Source organism: Saccoglossus kowalevskii, chromosome 2, assembly GCF_978046115.1.
Source record: "Saccoglossus kowalevskii chromosome 2, keSacKowa6.1, whole genome shotgun sequence".
NCBI classification, from domain to species: Eukaryota; Metazoa; Hemichordata; class Enteropneusta; family Harrimaniidae; genus Saccoglossus; species Saccoglossus kowalevskii.
Window position 1 is genome coordinate 16,747,277 of NC_140642.1, and position 18,237 is coordinate 16,765,513.

The following is an 18,237-nucleotide window of genomic DNA, read 5'->3' on the forward strand; positions in this document are numbered from 1 at the left end:
CTTAGTAAGTGAAACTGAAATTACTCATTTAATTACCGGTAAGATGAAATGTGTTCAATTTAATAATACACACTTACAATTAAAGTTCCATTGAGAAGAGTCCACCATCAATTTAGCTTTGGTAGCTGACAATTCTTCTTTTAACTGTTGTTGTTTATATCTCAAAGTTGCTACTGTTTCTTGTCTTCGCTCAATTGCTACCAATTTTGCATTGAAGTATGCCATATTCTGTAATGAATTTAAATTTTACATTTAAAAAAAATGCAATACAAATGTGCTAACATCAAGAACAGTGTATCTGTGTGTACCATGCATTTAAAGGCAACAACAGTGTACCAGTATGTCTACACAGTGTTTTCAATGCAGTGGAGCAGCCTATGTAATCTTCTCATTGGAGCACATTGGAGTAAAAAGGAGTGAGAACAACAAGCATGTTAAGGCAGAAAGCACAGCAACATATTTAAATGGCACTGTTCAGAATACTTATACATTATTACTTTGCTGATCATCAAGCTGGTTGAAAATTGTTTATATTATTACAGCGTATATCATTATGTATTTTAGACAAACATATTTAGTTAAAATCTAAAGGCTAGCTTCACACAATTTAATAGTGCCATGTGTCATAAATTATTGTTGGTAGCGTCCTTCTTTAACATAATTGGAACCAAGTTTTGTTATGACCAGATACCAGTTTTAATTAATATCAAAATGAAAATACAATGTAGCCATTTTAACATGACTGACGAAAAAAGTTTTCAATTTTCTAGGTATAACAGCTAGATTTTAGAATAGTTCATTTCAATCAACACCAAGCTTGCTACTGTGGTAGAATGTTAACAATAGTAGTGAACTTTTCTCTGAGTATCTGAACATAAGTGTGTCAAAGGGGAAAAATAAACAAAAAAAACATTAGTCGATAAATATGAACATTAAATAACTTTACATAGAACCAATTATAACTCACTACATGCACACAGACCATAGAAAAGAATAAGACAACTGCACAGATGAAGACAATTTTACAAGGTAGTACAGATTTCCAATTCAATATAATTGTATATGACACCATTTACTGTACGGTTTTGAGTGATAATTGTGAGTGTATAATGTAACGATGTATTCAAATTCATGCTAGGAAAATACACGTCAATTAGGTAAGGTGAGACAATCAGGCAGCGGATATACACATACAGCAACATATGCAAGTGGTGATGACATGAAACCCACCTCTTCCTCATCATCACACTGAATTTCATCATCCTCATCATCAACATCATTACCCTCCTCATCCTCAAAATACTCATCCTCCATCTCCTCCTCCTCATCATCATCCTCAGAGCTCATATCAGAACTCTTCTATTAATGGTAAGCAGCAAGTAAAGAGAGAAGCAATATTATAGTAGCAGTATGAAGCTTAGTAGATAGAAAGGTACATGAAAAAAAAGGCTGCACCAAAGAACGTTTTCGCTATGAAATTGATCATTTTTACATGTATTAGCAAGGTTGGAACAGCCAAGTATTAGATATTCCTCGATAGCATTCTTTGAACAAGCATTGTTATCATAATTATATTTTGAAACAGCCTTTTTAGTACCAAAACTAGTGTCAGTAATCAGAATTTGGTGTCAAAATTGGGAAGGGGGGGGGGGGGGAGGTCATGCAAGCAATGCCATAACACGGAAGAGTCTTGACACCGTTTACAAAACCTACATTTACAAAACTGTAGAAATGTTTCCAGTACTAGGTTTGAAAATACTACTTGGATTCACATTTACTATCAGAGTTTCCGCACTCGCTGCAAAATAAAAATATTACACTTAGTACACAAAGAAAATTACAAAGAGGTGAAAAGAAAATGAAGATGGAGATGAGAAAAGAAAGAAAAAGAAAAGAATGGTTCTATGATCAACAGCAATACTACAAAAAGATACACGTATACAAGTGCACACTGAGTGGATAATATACAAGTGATGTAAACCTACCTCTCCATCCTCATTTCGCCGCCTAGGTACTTCATCTACTTCATATACTTTTAGTTCTACTGGCTCTGATTTTGGTGATTTGGGTCTAATATCCAACCACCTGCCTGGGCTGGTCTTTCGTACAGCAGATGGACTATCTGTCGGTCTTGGAGGACCACTGCGGCGACTTCTACTACCTAAATGGGCAGAAGTGTCAATAATGTATAAATATCTATAATGTACAATGATACTGGAATTTTTAACATATTTCTATGGTGAAAGTGAATTAGTTTAAACATCAAAAATCCACATCTGTTCAGATACATTATACACACAACACTGATTTTATATGAGACAGATTCAACATCAGTATTCACAATGATGAATGTACTTTCAATAGAGGAGTAGAGCTCTAGTCAGAAAATCTATTGATCAAGTGAGGAACTGAATCCAACAAATAAATTAATACCTTGAGAAAGTTTCTTTTTCAGCATTTTCACTCCTTTCACTCTTCCAGCTGAGCTTTCACTCAATGAATCATGCGTTGATGAAGTGCTGGCAGTTGCTTCACTGTCTCTAAGCATACTTTCATAACCACTACTGGTGCCACCTGTGCATGGAGATGCTATCTTACTTGCAGTAAATCCTAAAGTGTCACTGATTGTACTACTATTATCACTACCATGTCCACTGCTACAACGACTTGCCATACGTGGCTTGGTGACTGTAGAATATGGCGACAACAGTCTTGATTTGTTTTTGCTTGGTGTACTTTCAGCACCAGCTATGCCGCTATCATTGCCACTGTCAGAATCCGTATGCCGAATTGATTGGTTGGATTTGTTGGCACTGAGAGCACTACTTTCTAAGACACTTTTGTTGGCTTTAATGTTGCTACTCTGCTGTAATTTGGCACTAGAACTTTTGGCAAGAGATGGAGCAGATTTACTGACTGCTTTGCTACTACTTGATAAACTGTTACTGGATTTACTTGCTGTACTCTGGGGTATTTTACTAGTTCCTGTACTGGACTTCCCACTACTTGTTGTTTTACTGGTCTTACTACTAGCATTTTGCATAGTCTTAATTGAACTGGTCTGAGACTTGTTTGTCATATTGGATTTACTAGATGCTACACTTCGAACTGACTGCATAGATGATTTGCTTGAGGTAGTGGAAGAGTTCTTAGTCAGTTTGGAAGATGGTGGTGGCAGTTTAGAGTTCTTCAATTTTGAGCTTCCTGCATTTGAGAGAAGATTAACAGCAGTAGTACTAGCTGATCTGATTGGTAGTTTGGAACTTGTTCGACTACTGGCACTTGATGCAGACCTTAGACTTGAGGTTTCTAAATTATGCCTTCTTGGCGGCAATTTGTGCACAACATCAGCTAAGGATTGGTGACCTGGTGGAGTATTATGTTTAGAGTGTGTCTTTGGTTTTACACTGGGTTTTGGTTTAGGAGAAACATTGGGTCTATTACTGCCACCACCTGGTTTAGGGGGAACAACTGGTTTGATGTTTTTTGATGTCAAAGCTGTCTTTGCCGTTGGCATTTTACGAGAGGAATTGTAAGTTTTTTCCCACTTTGCAGCAAGACGATGTATTTCCTGAATGTTTCCATTAATATCTTCTCTATTTGAGCAACAGCTGCATACAGAATATGATGGAGAAATTGTTCTTGTTGGAGACTGGGGAGTTTTCATTAGCCTACAACATGAATCGGATGCATATCCATCTGGCTTGCCATTTAAGTCCTTTCTTCTTACAACATGACTGAATTTTTTATTGCACATAGGTGATAGCGTGGTTTCCTTGACAACTTCTGGTGGATCACAGGCACCATCTGGCTGTCGTGACAACCAGCATGGAGGCTCCTCCGAATCAGAGAGAATAGGTGAATACTTTGGTGGAGCTACCATGCCAATAGTAGTGGGAATGAGGGGAGGAACTAATACATCATCTTTCATGTCACTAATGTCTGGGTCTGATTTCCCTTCTACATGCCACAGTCTTGTTTCCTTTCTCCATACAGACTGCTGCATTGATGTCTTTTCAACCATCGGTATCAACTGCATTTTGGATGGTGACGGGTCTCTCTTTGGCGACCCCATCAATAGATCTGGCATCGGTTCCCGTGTATTAGACGTTGTACTTCCTTCATCTCCACTCAAAATCTCACTGGTTGTCTGAGGGGCAATTTTAGGATGGACGGAAATAACCCCATCTTGTGTTGTAGAGAGATACCTTTTAGAAGGACTTGTTGGTGGACTAGCAAATTTAAAGCTGCCTGGAATGCAGTTATCTCTGACACAAGCAGCTGGTTTAGTGACGCCTCCTTTACTGATTAGACTCCGAAGAGTAGGTATACCACTATCAGTGGTATTGTATCCATTCATTGGGGATTGAGGCTGGGGTGATGACTGGTCATCTGACATATCATCTAGTTCGTTAATACCTAACCTTTGTAACTCTTCTTCTGTGTAGCTTTCCCTCCGCTTCCATATACTTTCAGATATTCTTCGTCGCTCTTGGTAATTCGTTTTTTCATCACTTGTATCCTTCACTACTTCACAAGTCTCTTTGATTTGTTCATTTTTCACAGGCACAACAGAATTGAGAATGGTTTCAGGCTCGCGAGTTATACACACAGGTTTACACCTCTGATTTCTCTCCTCCCCAGTGAATATCTTGTATTGGTCATTAGCACTCATTAAACTATCGGGTCTGGAGTACCTACCCGATGTGGTGAATGTGTTATCACTGTCCACACTGAGCATACTCAAAGGCCTCAAAGGATGATCATCATCACTATCACTTCTGTCTAGTTGGGCATCATCCGCATCCTCTTGATCTAAAGCATCAGGATTGCATCTATCCCACAGTTGTTTTTTAAACATGTTAACAGATAAATACATGCTAGATGAAGGTTCATCAGGAATTAAACTGGGTCCAATGGACTCTGTGTCATCTTCATCATCAAATGATGCATGTGACACAGACTGTGCATTATCTTCAAAACGATAACTGGCCGTATCTGTTATGTCACTCTCTGGACTAAGTGGTAACTCAGACGATGTGAAATCTGTCATGTTATTGTTAGCCATCATTTGGTCAAGCGTTTTGGTGAGCAAGTCCACCATTGGTGCTTCTGAGGGACTTATTTGGTCTTCTGCATCAGTCTCAGTTCCAATAATCTCCACAGAGTTCCCAAACTGCGAGAATGGGAGTACATTTGACGTTGAAAGTTCTCCGTTGTTTTCAGCCTGCCACATACACATTTCAATTTCTTCATCGTTGATATCATAATCATCATCAAGATTGTCTATTTGTTTATCCGACACATCTGGTGCATTGACTTCAAGTGACATTGTTGAATCCCCATACAGTTTGACGTTTGGCTGGTTATCAAGAACATCAAATTCAGGCCTACAGCCAACTTCAGGTCTATCACTCATGTATTGTTCAAATAAACCTGATTGATCCTGAGCTTCATTTCTAGGTATTGGCACAAAGTAACATTCCTTAACATTAATTTGTTCATTTGTTGCACTCATTCCAGCTGGCTCTGTCCTTTCCTCCAGTTCATTTTCAAAATCTCTGTAACACTCAGAATGAACAGATGATACCTCACTAATACTTGAAGTGTCATAAATAGATTCGTTCTTCATGGATGCCAGTTTCTGACAGAGAGCTTCATTCATATTCAATTTGGCACAGTCTATTACTGTAATATCCTCAAATGTTCCTCCTTGAGGTTCTGTCCTTTCAAACTTATTTGGTAGATTTCCAGTTTTTACTAAGGGTTTGGGTTTGACTGGGGGTGGACCCCTCTGTTTTGTTGATGACATTTTTGATGTGGGAATGTAACTCTGTTTGTCAGTTGTACTTTTAGACTGTGTTGTTTTTATTGATTTGGCAGCAGATTTTCCACGAGCAGGTGAATGTGACCTTTCAGGTGAGGTAGAAGGGCTATTCCTTGCTTTGGGAGTAGGTAAAAGAGAATGAACAGGTGTTGGTATTCCAGTTGTTTTTTTGTCGACCTGTTTGTTCTTTTGTTCTTTCATTCTTGGTAGATTTGAATAATTCTTAGTATTCACATTCTTTTCAAACTCCATCCTTCGGGCAGTTTCTGGACCAAATTCACACAGTATTCTCCGGTTTTCAGCTGCTGTACAATTCATACTATCTAATCTTCTGGCTGTTTGTGGACCAAAGTCACACACAAATGGTAAGTTTTCTTCAGTATTGACACTGTCACCTTTCCTGGCAGTTTCTGGGCCAAATTCGCAAAACATCATCCGAGGAAGTCCACCAGGAGGTGTGTCTACTTTGCGAGCTGTCTCAGGACCAAACTCACATAGGACTGGTGCATCTGGTGGAGGTGGCGGAACAGGTGCTGTGTTCTTTCTTCTGATCTCAGGGCTGTTCTCAGCACTCCTACAACCAAGTTGCTTCTTCCCAGACTCTCCATCAGATCCCCTTGCACCTGAATTCTTCCTCCTGATCTCAGGGGAGTTACCTGCCGACCGAGCATGTGTTCTGTTGAAAGCTGGTACTTTGGACACTGGTGACCGGACAATTGGAACAACTGCTGGAGGTCCTTCATTATCTGTAAGTTCTCTATCACTTAATGCAGCTCCATTAGGCCCACAATAAATCACTGTATCACAGGACTGTTCACTGCTAGATATGTACTCATTATCACTGTAATGTAAAGCATCTGTCACTGTGGCATCTTCGGGGACAAGCATGGGAGGATTCCTAGGATGTAGGGCTCGGATACGTGGATGACGAATACGACCTTCATCACAAGAACTGTCACCTCCAGAGGAACTAGTGCTTGAATACTGAAATAAAAAAAAAATAAAAAAAAATATAAATACTTTTCTTGAAATGCATATTTTCCCTTGGATATTTGTATGCATAGTTTTCAAATATTTTGGTGGTAATATTGATATTTGTTTTGAATTGCTCATTTGAAATAAACAGAAACTCACCTTTGATTTTTTCTTCCTCATTCTATGAATTCGGGATGCCATCTGTACTGTTGATAATGCCTCTGAATAAAATGACATCCCAGCTGACACATGTGCAATCATGGTTGTTCTGCATGATAAATTTCCCAAGGAATCTCGTAACAACTGTGTCAATTTACTCTCCCTGTGAACAAATAGTCAATTTTTATTGATTAGCAGAACAATCAATGAATATGTGAATGTTAAAATGGATTCACATTTGCATATAAATACATTAAAATAATAATTCATAAAACTTGTTATAAAAGAAGTATAAATGTATAATTCTTAAATTCAAATTTATCAAACACTTACTTAAATGGTATATGTTTAGCTCCATTGACTAAAGCCAATATAACATTGCCCAGTGCTGATAAAGACAGACTTGATCCAGTACTGTTTGTCTTGCCTAATTTCCCACAACTGCCCAGGTCAATGAGATGCAGCCTACTCCTACCGCCAGCCACACCACCCTTTCCGGATTTGTCCACTCTATACTGGTAGATATGTAATGTAAACAACATGTGGGAAGTCTTGGCATCTTCATCAGGATCACCATCTAGGTACAAGCACAATTGTGAATTAATAAATCAAGTAGAGTAGTTACAATAGTTTCTCTCATACAGACAATGAATCCAGCTTCATGTTAAGTCAACATTTACTTGAAAGTTTGCACATACGATGAATGCTGCCCTCACAGTTGAAAAAGATGATTATTTTGTTTTTATTCTTGAAATAAAAATGTACAAGTTTTAAATTTAATTTTCAGCAGAATTGATTAAATCATTGCCACTAAAGTGAAACCTATATAAACTGAACCCTTTGTGAATAGACCATATCAAAACCAAAAGCATTACAAAATATGAATACTGCTGAGGGGAAAATATTCACTGGGTTTAATATTAGCAAATTTGATGTTGGATTTACTAGCTTTTAGAAAACAATACATTTTGTTATTAACTGGGTTTTAATTTAGTGCATTTGACTATCAGCAAAATAATTCACAAGCTTTATACAGTACAAATTTTAAACAATTTTTACTTTCATGTTCCATTTAAGCAGGTTTCACTGAACACATGTATTTAAAAAGTGCTTTTACCTGACATTGGCTGACACCGGGCAGCTAAGGCAGCATCAAGGTAAAAGGCAGCTTTCTCTGGTGTTGGTGCACGCAATTCACTTTGATTATGTAGCTGAACACCACAAATTGGATCGTCTCTAAGGTAGATACCAGGGGAGGTCCCAACCCCATTGGCACTTCCTGTTGCGATTTTAAGTAAAGAAAGAAAAATCAATATAACATTAATAACATTAATTGTGTGAGAATCAATTTTAATAAAAAAAAATCATAAAAATGAAACAAAATCCATGGTGAATTGAGCTCAGTCCATCAATTGCAAGAAATGATATCTAATTATTTCCACACAGTTCTTTTTTATTTATGAATCAATTTGATGTTTATATAAATAAAAAAAATAAGAGCTTGAGCCCACTTTACTTGAGTGGCCTCAATAAATCTACTTCTGCTTATCGACAACAATCATAATGATACCCTAATGAGTATGAGTCAAAGAAGACAAATGACTCTTCCAGATTCCCTTGTGAAAGAAAAGTAAACATACTTAGAATGATTTGGTAGAAAATATGGCAGCACTCTCATGATTCAATGAACAGTTCAACTTTATAGAACAGATTTCTTGTAAGGCCGGTGACTAAGACTTTATATGTCTGTATCGGTGGGAATAATCTGGAGAACACTTTAAGAATTCATAATGCACCATTTCAACTTAGACATTCAGTGATGAAGCACTGACCCATGGCAAAGTCAAGTGATTTCAAAAAGAGAGTCTCATTAGGAAAACTGATGCTGGCTCTACTGGGGGTTTGGGGAATTGGCCATTGTTAGGGGCAAATGTCAAGATATAAAAGTAGACAAATAAAATCATGCCCTGATCACTGTATTCAGATGGGCTAGATCACAACAGATGGCTTAAATATCACTGGCATTAGCTTACCCATTGCTTGCTCAGCCAATAAATCTTTAAGGTTCTCTGACTTGCCGACAACTTCAACAGCTGAGACACGCACAGAGAATCTAGCACCACTTCTTTCTTTTCTGTCATTGATAAGTTTGAAGAGCCAGGAGATGGCACATGGTATGATTCCAAGATTTTGTGGATGATCATCTTTACCAATCATAGTATATGTTTTGCCTGAAACATCACATTCAAAATTTTTTAATAATATACAAAGGTGAATCTCAGAAGTAAATTAACGTTACAGTGAATGGAAATTGTGACTGATTAAAATGGCGTGACATCTCACACAAATCTCAACATCTGACAGAAGGAACAAGGGTCATATTGACACTATTGAGGTTGTGTATTACTGCTAATGCTACTACTCATAGGGCAGAAAAGAAGCTGTCAAAGTTAGTTGAAATTTGCATCAACTTTCTTGATATGCCTTTGAGTATCAATCGCACACATCTCATGTACTTATGTGTAATCATGAGAAGTTCAACAGTCAGAATTTTAAAGACGCCAGGCTGCCTGCCCGACTGCCGCACTGCATGCAGATGACTTCAGCTTGTGCTTGAATGCATTAATGGAAAACTGACACATTGATTCCATTTCTTCCACAAGACTGCACATCATTCATATTACCAACTGCAGTCCAGTGAGCTAATGCACCTTTCTTCGTCATCTTGTATGCTTGTGAATAGCAATTTGAGGGTGTGTATCTTTAAACATTAAGTACTATTTATATGGCTAACTATCTCAGCATCCAACATCCTAGTTGAATCGATTCACTGCCTGATGTTGAGTACTACGATTCACTGAAAAGACGATTCAATGGTTTTCAAAGACACGCACACATTATATTTTTCTTATTACTGCACCCATTGAAAGCAAACAAGCTCTAACATCAGAAATTACGTGACATTCCTTTTTATGTTTGACATTCTGCAATGAAAGATGGGATTTGTTATAAAAAGCATGCTCTGAATTAATAAATGATTCGTACCTAGACGTGCATGTCCATAACAGAATAGACAACCGTCAGCACCATTCACCACTGATTGGACAATATCTGCAACACTGCCAGCGCATATTTCAGCCTAACAAGAGAGAACAAAATAATAACTGACAAGTCTATTTACAAGTATCTAGCAATTTAAATTCAAATAGGGAACCCCCCCCCCTTTTTTTCACATACAATATATTTCCTTTCAAATTTAATGGATAATATTTTTAACTTTACAATCATAGGATGAAAACACCAATTTTCCAAACAGTGTTTTTGTAGTATTTATTTCATAAATAAAGAAAACAAACACATTTAATTCAGATCCACTCCATTTTAATCAATAAGTACATTGATTTTAAAAGCTTGAACTGAACATACCTGTGCTGCATCCTGTGAAAATATTGCATCAAATGCAAACATTTTGGGAGCCATAACTCCTGCTCTTCGGTGTGCTGGTGTCATGTAACCATTATTAAGAAACGCCGGATCGTATATCGTAACTTGTTTCTTCTTAGGATCTAAGGATAAAAACGATCCTCCTTCATAATGGTGTGGACTTGGACATATCCTTAACATCACTTTCACCTTTACAAATTTAAGTAAAAAAAAAACGTTAGATAAATCTTTTCAAAATGTAACCACAGTGGGTCTTGGCACAGCTGAGATCGTATCAGGGGTACCATAAAGAGGAGAGAAAGCCAACAAAATTTAAAGATAAAGTCTATTTGTTAAAACGTAATTGCACTTGACAATTGAGCTGAGATTGGAGAACAATGGCACACCATCAGTACAAGTATGAGGTTATTGATAGATAACGCAATAGTAATCTGTTCAATCTGGCAAAAATTATTGTAACATATTAAAAAGATTTCTATTTAGTTATTATCATACAAATGTCATTGTTGTCATAAAAAATAGTGAAAACTGTGCATGTATGAGGTAATAAAATTGGATATTGTCAAGCAGACAAAGGTTTTTTATTTGACTTAACAAAGATTACATTATTCCTTTTTAGCACTACCATTCTATATTTTTAGTATTCCCTCTCTACAAATTGATACAAGTTTAATCCAAAATTAATTGAAGCTCTTTTGTTATCAGTGAGTCATGCTAAAAATGTTGTGTCTTATCTCACTGCCTTTTGCATACATGCTCTGGCAATTCTTCAGACCTGCAGGTGTAGGCATGGCTTTCAATAGCAAGGTACAAACCATTATATGATTGAGGGGGGTTAAAGTAGGAATATTATCATATTTGGTGAGACACTAGTGTCAAATATGCTAAGTTGTAACTTTTTGGTCCAAAGATGATCAATAATCAGAATTACTTTAAAATAAATGAGATAACACCTTGCTACTTGTGTGAGAGTTTTAAAAGCAGCATGACAAAACATCCAAGAAGTAATTTGCTACTATGTGATGGGAGTAGGTATAATATACAATAGCATATGGTTTTCATGTAAAGGAAGAACTTATTTTAAATTGAGCCATATATATTTCACACTATCCTAGAAATCTAATATGCTCTCAAAGCAGGAAATTAGAAAGAAATTGTCCCCAATTTCTTTTAATAAGAAATTGGTTAAGTTAAATATGGCTGCTATTTTTTATTAGAAGGGGCGGGGACTCTGTTCTACATCACTGAGAATAAATTTACAAAGAAACAACAATTGAGAATTTAAACACAAAGCTTGAGTTATTCTATAGAGTGTTTTAAAATACAAATAGTTATAACAAGTGCTTATAGCAGTACTGCTTGAAGAAAATCATGTTTCAAGATTCTGAAGTAGTAGTTATACAATCTTAGCACTGGAGCACAGAAAAAAATAATAAAAAAACGTTTCACATTTGATTAAATGCAGCACAGTGATTATACTTCAAAGAGGAGGGCAAAAAGGAGCACATACATAAAACATATCACATTAAGGCAAACACGCATTATATTCTCATGAAATTAAGTAATCATCTTCTGATGGTTATCCTATGTAGCCTTCCTGTCGGCAACTACACAGACAACCATTTCTCAGGTCAGACTTGGGCATATTAACCATTAAAACTGTGCACCGGCGCGTTGAATGTTTAATTAAAACTGTCATCCTGGTGGAAATTATACCAGCAATATTTGTGGAACATGGGTATTAAGTTATCTAGCGTATTAAAAGTGTGCAGCATATTCACGATAGTGTAGAAAATAATACATCTCTGTCATATTTGCTGATCACTTCAACTATAATCTGCTGGTAGGCAGAAATACAATATTCTATCAGAGCCATGCATTGATGGGTTTTGCTTCAAGTGTGTATCAGATATGATGCATTTCTGAATTGTAAGGCTTTAATGAGGCAGGCTCACCTGTAAAACTAAGCACTCATACTTTCTAGTTTGTATCACACTGCAATTTATAGCCACCAGCTGAATTATGATTGTCCACACACAAATTATAATGAGCAGCTAAAACAACAGTTCACCCATTTATTTCAAGTTTATGCTCTCTTATAACAAAAAAACAGTTTCCTGTAAATTTATTACAATATTGAAATTATGCTTTCAGATGGGAGATTGCACAACCTCCCCCCACATCAACTCAGGATTCTCAAATTATTTTAAGTTATGATTATATTTGACGACTGACAAAGCAATATTGTTTAAATATCAGGATTATTAGATTAGATTAGATGTGATTTTATTCAAATGTAACTAAGCAACGGATTTTTTTGGAATTATTCAAAAACCAAGGTGATCAGTGACCTAGAAGAGCAGGCATGGGTGAGTGAGCAGGAGAGGTAGAAACAACATATTAATTAAGAGGCAAGTATAACACATTGCTCATTCAAAATGTGTTTAAGTCTATATTTGACAGATTGTAAAATGCGTTGTTTGCAGTGGCCACCCTGTCACAGGTAATGGAGAATGACACACACTGCTGTGTATGGCATAACCAGCACTTAATACCTAGCAACTGTCAATTAGGCAAGCCTTGTAGAAAGAAAAATAAAATGAGAAAATATTGAGTACCAAATATTGTTTTTGATAAGACCACTGATGCAAAATAATTGAACTTATCATGTGCATAAATTTTTATTAATAATGACCTCATTCAAATTGCAGAATAAATTATAAAATCAGGAATACAAACTTGTATATTGGGTGCATACTAGTACAGCTACTTTGAATGTGATGTATCTTTCTTACTGGCTTTTCATGATGTTTTTTGTTACTAATTCAAGTACTCCTTTCTATCAGAGCCGAATATATTTACATCAAGATAGTGCAAGCTATATATATGGGAATTTAACATGAAAATTTAACAAAGTGACAACTATGCCAATATACCACCAAGCATCAATTCACATTCAATCAATATTGGAAGCATGGAAACCACAAAGTTAGGGGGTCTAATAAAAAATAGTAAGCTGACATGTAGTTGGAATATCCGATCAAAGACAGAGATACCTGTTCAAGTAGGAGGGAGAATAATGAACAAAGGTTAATGTGGTAGCCAGTAATATTTTTTTTTTTTTATAGCTAAATAACTAGCGAGTTCCTGTACTTTAATTAATATATACCATAAAGCACAATACATATATGGTGGAAATAGAGTCTTAGAAGCTCATATAATTAACAATTAATGTACATATGACCTGTTACAATAGAAGAATATAGCATCATGGTATATTTCTATCTATTAATAAAACAAGAACACAACTCTAATTGTGCAGAGGAAACAGTATTAAAAGCCAGTGTATCAGCCTAGCCAAGTCAGCAAAGCTACTGAGTGATATGCCAAGGATTTTGAACACAAAAGAGTCATTTCACAACCCAATCTGATTATTTTTTTTTAGATGGAGTTCGGGTGAATAAAACTGGTGTGTATGTTAATTCACTAATTTAATATAACAACACTACATGATATGGCTTTTAGGCTATAAAATGTTTGTGGAAAATATTAGCAACCTCTGTAGACAGCATAAAAGCTTGGCTAAGTGAATTTCTTTTGAACGGCTGTTTGCGCAGGTAGCAAGGTTAGGGTTTGAAAAGCTACATCCTTTCTATAGTCATAACCGCAGAACAATCGGGTGATGAAACAATATCACTCGTCATAACACAATAACAGTATGAATCATAATTTTTAAGTGAAAGGGTATGATTTCTATCATGTGCAATTTGTTAAATCCAGATTGAAGGTGACAGCAATGACACACAGATAGCTTAAATGAGGGGGCTATTAGCCATGCACAATAACATTGTCTACCTGTCATTTAAACACAAAAAAGCATACATATATAAAGATGAGAAGTGAGAAAGAAATGATACTTTTGAAGTTTTCAGTATGAATAATTCACTAGCTTTTAGAGAAAGGTAAATAGTCTATGAAATGTGACAGAGCATATTAATAAGGAGCTGTTGATACAATTTGTAATTTTAATGTAACACTCCTAATTGCTATCAGCTGCACCAATCTCTCAGGAGATGTTTAAAAAGAAGAGTCTGGAGTCTTTTTTACAATGAATATTGTATTACTGTTATCCTGGTTGCAAATCTGACCTTTATGTCCATGGACGCTACTGCAGATTCCGGTGAGACTCAAATAAACTACATAAAACAGATGAATTAACCTTTCTATGAAAAACACTAAGAGCATTAGTTGCAAGCATTCTTTCTTTTTTTCAATGTTATTTCCTCTCTTATAGAAATCACATTTCAAAAGAAAATATCTTTTTTTTTCTATTTATTGGTTGTGATCGCAATATCATTATGTGAAAAATAATACTATGGCCCTTTTTTTTTGTTGTTGAAAGAAAAGTCAAGCTGCTACGAATGCGATGTACAACATGGAATGAATGGTCTGGTAATTTGGATAAAACGTATAATTGGTCAAAACGTTGCTAATTAGCATCTCAAACTGAAATCATGTTTGTTAGCCGTATTTAATCAGAACAGGACGAGAGAATCTTTCTAAAGAACTGTCACAGCCAGGCTATTAAAAAAAGAAATTTGATTCCAGGAGGGAGACAGATTGCAAAGTAAAAGCCAGCAAATCACATCCCGTTTATTATGAACCTTGATTGTACAGGTAGTATTTCAGTTGTGCAGCAAGAATCTAGTGCTCAACCGTTGAGTGTCGTGTTCTAGCAAGCAGATTGTCATCACAAACTATCCTACTCAATATCTGACCTTTGTCTTTGCATGTAATGCAACTGTTCATGCACTACAAAGTATGTTGAAACATTCTCATATAGGTAATGTCATGTTATATTGAGCTGTTTGTTTCTCTACTACAGTTTTCACTTTACATGTCTGACAATTTCAATCCAAGGCTGGTTCTTAGCGTGCCATTGCCATGAATCCGTGCACGAGGTAAACCTTTTTTGAATTTAAAATTCTATTGGTTTGATCCCATCTCTCAGGGGAATATCCTACTGAAAGATACTTGAAAATATAATAAATTTTGCATGTTTTAATAATGGTAATTGAAAGAAGCCTGGTGCATCTAAAATGAAACAGCCCTCAAAGCAAAAATGTAATAAAGGTGAACAGTGTGCTGAATACTGAAAATTCAAAACTATGTATAAGATACAGGTGACCCCCAGTGACTTGCTTTTTAATTTCGGAAAGTACAACAGGATGAATCAGATTTGAATCTAGCCTTTGATGGATTGGAGCTATGCTGACAGGCTAAACTATGTAAGAAACAATTAATACATCAAGATTTAAAAAAAAAAATTACAACAAATTACTGTAAAAAGAGAATGTCAGTGTCAGCAGCTGGTTAAGTTATAATAAATTGCTTTTCTAATTTCCATTTGTTTTGGAACAATCCAGCAAGAGATAACCTTGATGATAAATCACTGCAGGCTAATTTTTGTGCAAACAGAAAGGTATAACTGCTCCACAAGTACAAATATCATGCCTAATGACTTGCATGTAAACTAGGATGGCAAAATAAACAAACATTTCTAGAGTGACACAATGATATCCCAGGTAACCCTCCAGCACTGCTCAATCTTTCTCACTGATGAAACGTTGATTAATAATCACATGGCTAATAAAGTTACAGTAACAACCTTCAGGGCTAGCATTCTTTCTTATGATTTCTATAAAGCGTGATTTGTTTTATTTGCCACGCTCATCCAAGATTGGGTCAATCAATACACTTTTTAAATGCTTTCAAATCTAAAGAAAATATGTGCAATCCATTAAAAAAAGCATACAGGTCAAAAACATCGTGTGTAGCCTCACTACTAAAAGCCATGCATCGAAATACTGACTTTTGTGTCTGTTTTAATATGCATCAAAGTCAGAACTATGCTCATTTAATACGACCGACATGAACATTTCTGGTAAAAGTGGGGAATCACACACGACTGGTTTATGACAGCGAAAATAAAAAAGTTGAATAGAAATATCGCCAAGTTAATAAGTTAGTGATTGGTCGTAATGACTCAGGACATGAATATATTGCCAGTTTACGGCAGACTATGCATATACTACTATGTTATTGAGCTGCATCACTTTACTATTCATTTCAATCACATAATGGTGTCGGTGCCTTTGTCCTACACTTTCTCAGGCACTTTCCACTTCATTGCCACTTCCTTGATGCTTTCATATATTGCCCATTTGAGTTTATTTCAATACATATACTATATATTTATTGCCACCATGTAGATATTCAGATATTAACTTCATAATGAGATTTATCAGTTTGCAGAGAAGATGTCGCTGAGAGAGATTTTCTCGTCGTTGCACTCAAATTGCACAATGATGTTAGTTTCAGTCCTTTCTGTCGTCAATAGAACAAGCTGAACATTGAGTCTACAGCCTGTTAGTTACTGACAATAGTATTAGAGCTTTGTTATTAAACATTTTCATTATTACAGTAGTTTATGATGGAATCCTTTTTGATGGTTTTTTGTTTCCTTATATACTGCATGTTATTGTCAGAGCACTAAAGGAGTCTATTATCTAGTAGGGCCAGGCAAACTTTACTAAGTCAGTATTCAGGTACACCATTATTGGAAAGGTGCCTAACGGTCAGTTGTCAAAAAATTTCAACTGTCATTAGCTCAAATTCTAATAACATTCTTCACCATTGTTCCGACAAACAAAAGAGTACTGTATTACATTCATCTGAAGACATATAAGAAACTTTATTTAATATTTATTATAACTTATCCCTTCATAATTTCCATAGGTGTATCTAATAGAGAAAATTTGGTGTAATGAGATGCAATTTCACAGTATAAATTAGGTTTCTATATTATTACACCATTATTGAAAGCTTAACTGTACAATGGGGTTTGGTTTAACAAATGGGACACCAACTAGACAGAATTTTTCAATTAAGTGGGGAATTTTATTACTGCCGAAAAATACTGTTCAAATAATCACAATTGATTTGGTTTAATTGATGAAAATGAGGAAGAAAAGGATATGACAAATTATTTCTCGTTATTAATATCAGGTTTCATTATGGGGTACATACATTACACAGTACATGTGGAAACAACTGTTCTGTAGTTCAACCACCGGGTATGAGTGCAAAGAAAATTCATCACATTAATATAATTAAAATAATGAAGCAAGTCTCCAAGTTGCCGCTGCACACATATTGAACAAAAAAAACTATTGTCAGTTATTTTTTTTATATCAAGGTTTTATTTGTTGGCGAGTATAAAAGGATGTACATGACAAGTACAAGTGATAACACCATTAATAAACAACTTTCTGTTACTTTTGTCAGAGCCTGAAAGGATTCCTCCAAATCTGACTGTTTCATAAAATATGCATGGAAGCCAAGAAATTAATTTTCAATTTCGAATAGAGTTTTGATTGACAGATTATTTACTCAATTATTGAGAAAATTAATCTGATGAAAATGAGAAACAGAACTTGAAAGGAATTTATTACTGGAATCGACGATAGAAATGGTAATAACATTGATTTTCAAACAAGTTCATGATTTCAGTAATTTTTATGCAAATTGGGAATGAGTGTGCAGAAACTAATCCAATATCATGAAGAGGGAAAGAAATAATTACTTTTCTATAAGTTTGATCAATTTGTTCACTGAAGCCAGCACCAATTTCTCTGGAGCCGAATTATTATCTTGAGAACATGCACATGCTTTTAATTTCATGAATGTTACACAGTGGCATTCAGAGACGTCATAAAATATACTGAATACTGGTAATTGGATGGGAAGAACCAACTTCATTGAAATGCAAA

The 18,237-nt window shown here is 35.7% G+C and overlaps 1 protein-coding gene across 3 annotated transcripts in view; it reads right to left on the minus strand.

The window, feature by feature from the left end:
* Positions 1-18,237, minus strand: part of LOC100377557 (uncharacterized) — a 70,471-nt gene that overhangs the window by 1,958 nt on the left and 50,276 nt on the right. For 2 of the 3 annotated variants that reach the window (XM_078005316.2, XM_085492301.1), the window contains 10 exons: positions 10,388-10,594; positions 10,007-10,100; positions 8,995-9,192; positions 8,079-8,240; positions 7,295-7,538; positions 6,962-7,124; positions 2,434-6,811; positions 1,986-2,161; positions 1,231-1,359; positions 78-228 (listed from right to left, as the gene is read on the minus strand). In XM_078005316.2, the coding sequence (XP_077861442.2) occupies positions 78-228; positions 1,231-1,359; positions 1,986-2,161; positions 2,434-6,811; positions 6,962-7,124; positions 7,295-7,538; positions 8,079-8,240; positions 8,995-9,192; positions 10,007-10,100; positions 10,388-10,594 (5,902 nt within the window). The remainder of the gene's footprint in view (positions 1-77; positions 229-1,230; positions 1,360-1,985; positions 2,162-2,433; positions 6,812-6,961; positions 7,125-7,294; positions 7,539-8,078; positions 8,241-8,994; positions 9,193-10,006; positions 10,101-10,387; positions 10,595-18,237) is intronic. The other variant, XM_085492296.1, reaches the window with a different exon arrangement.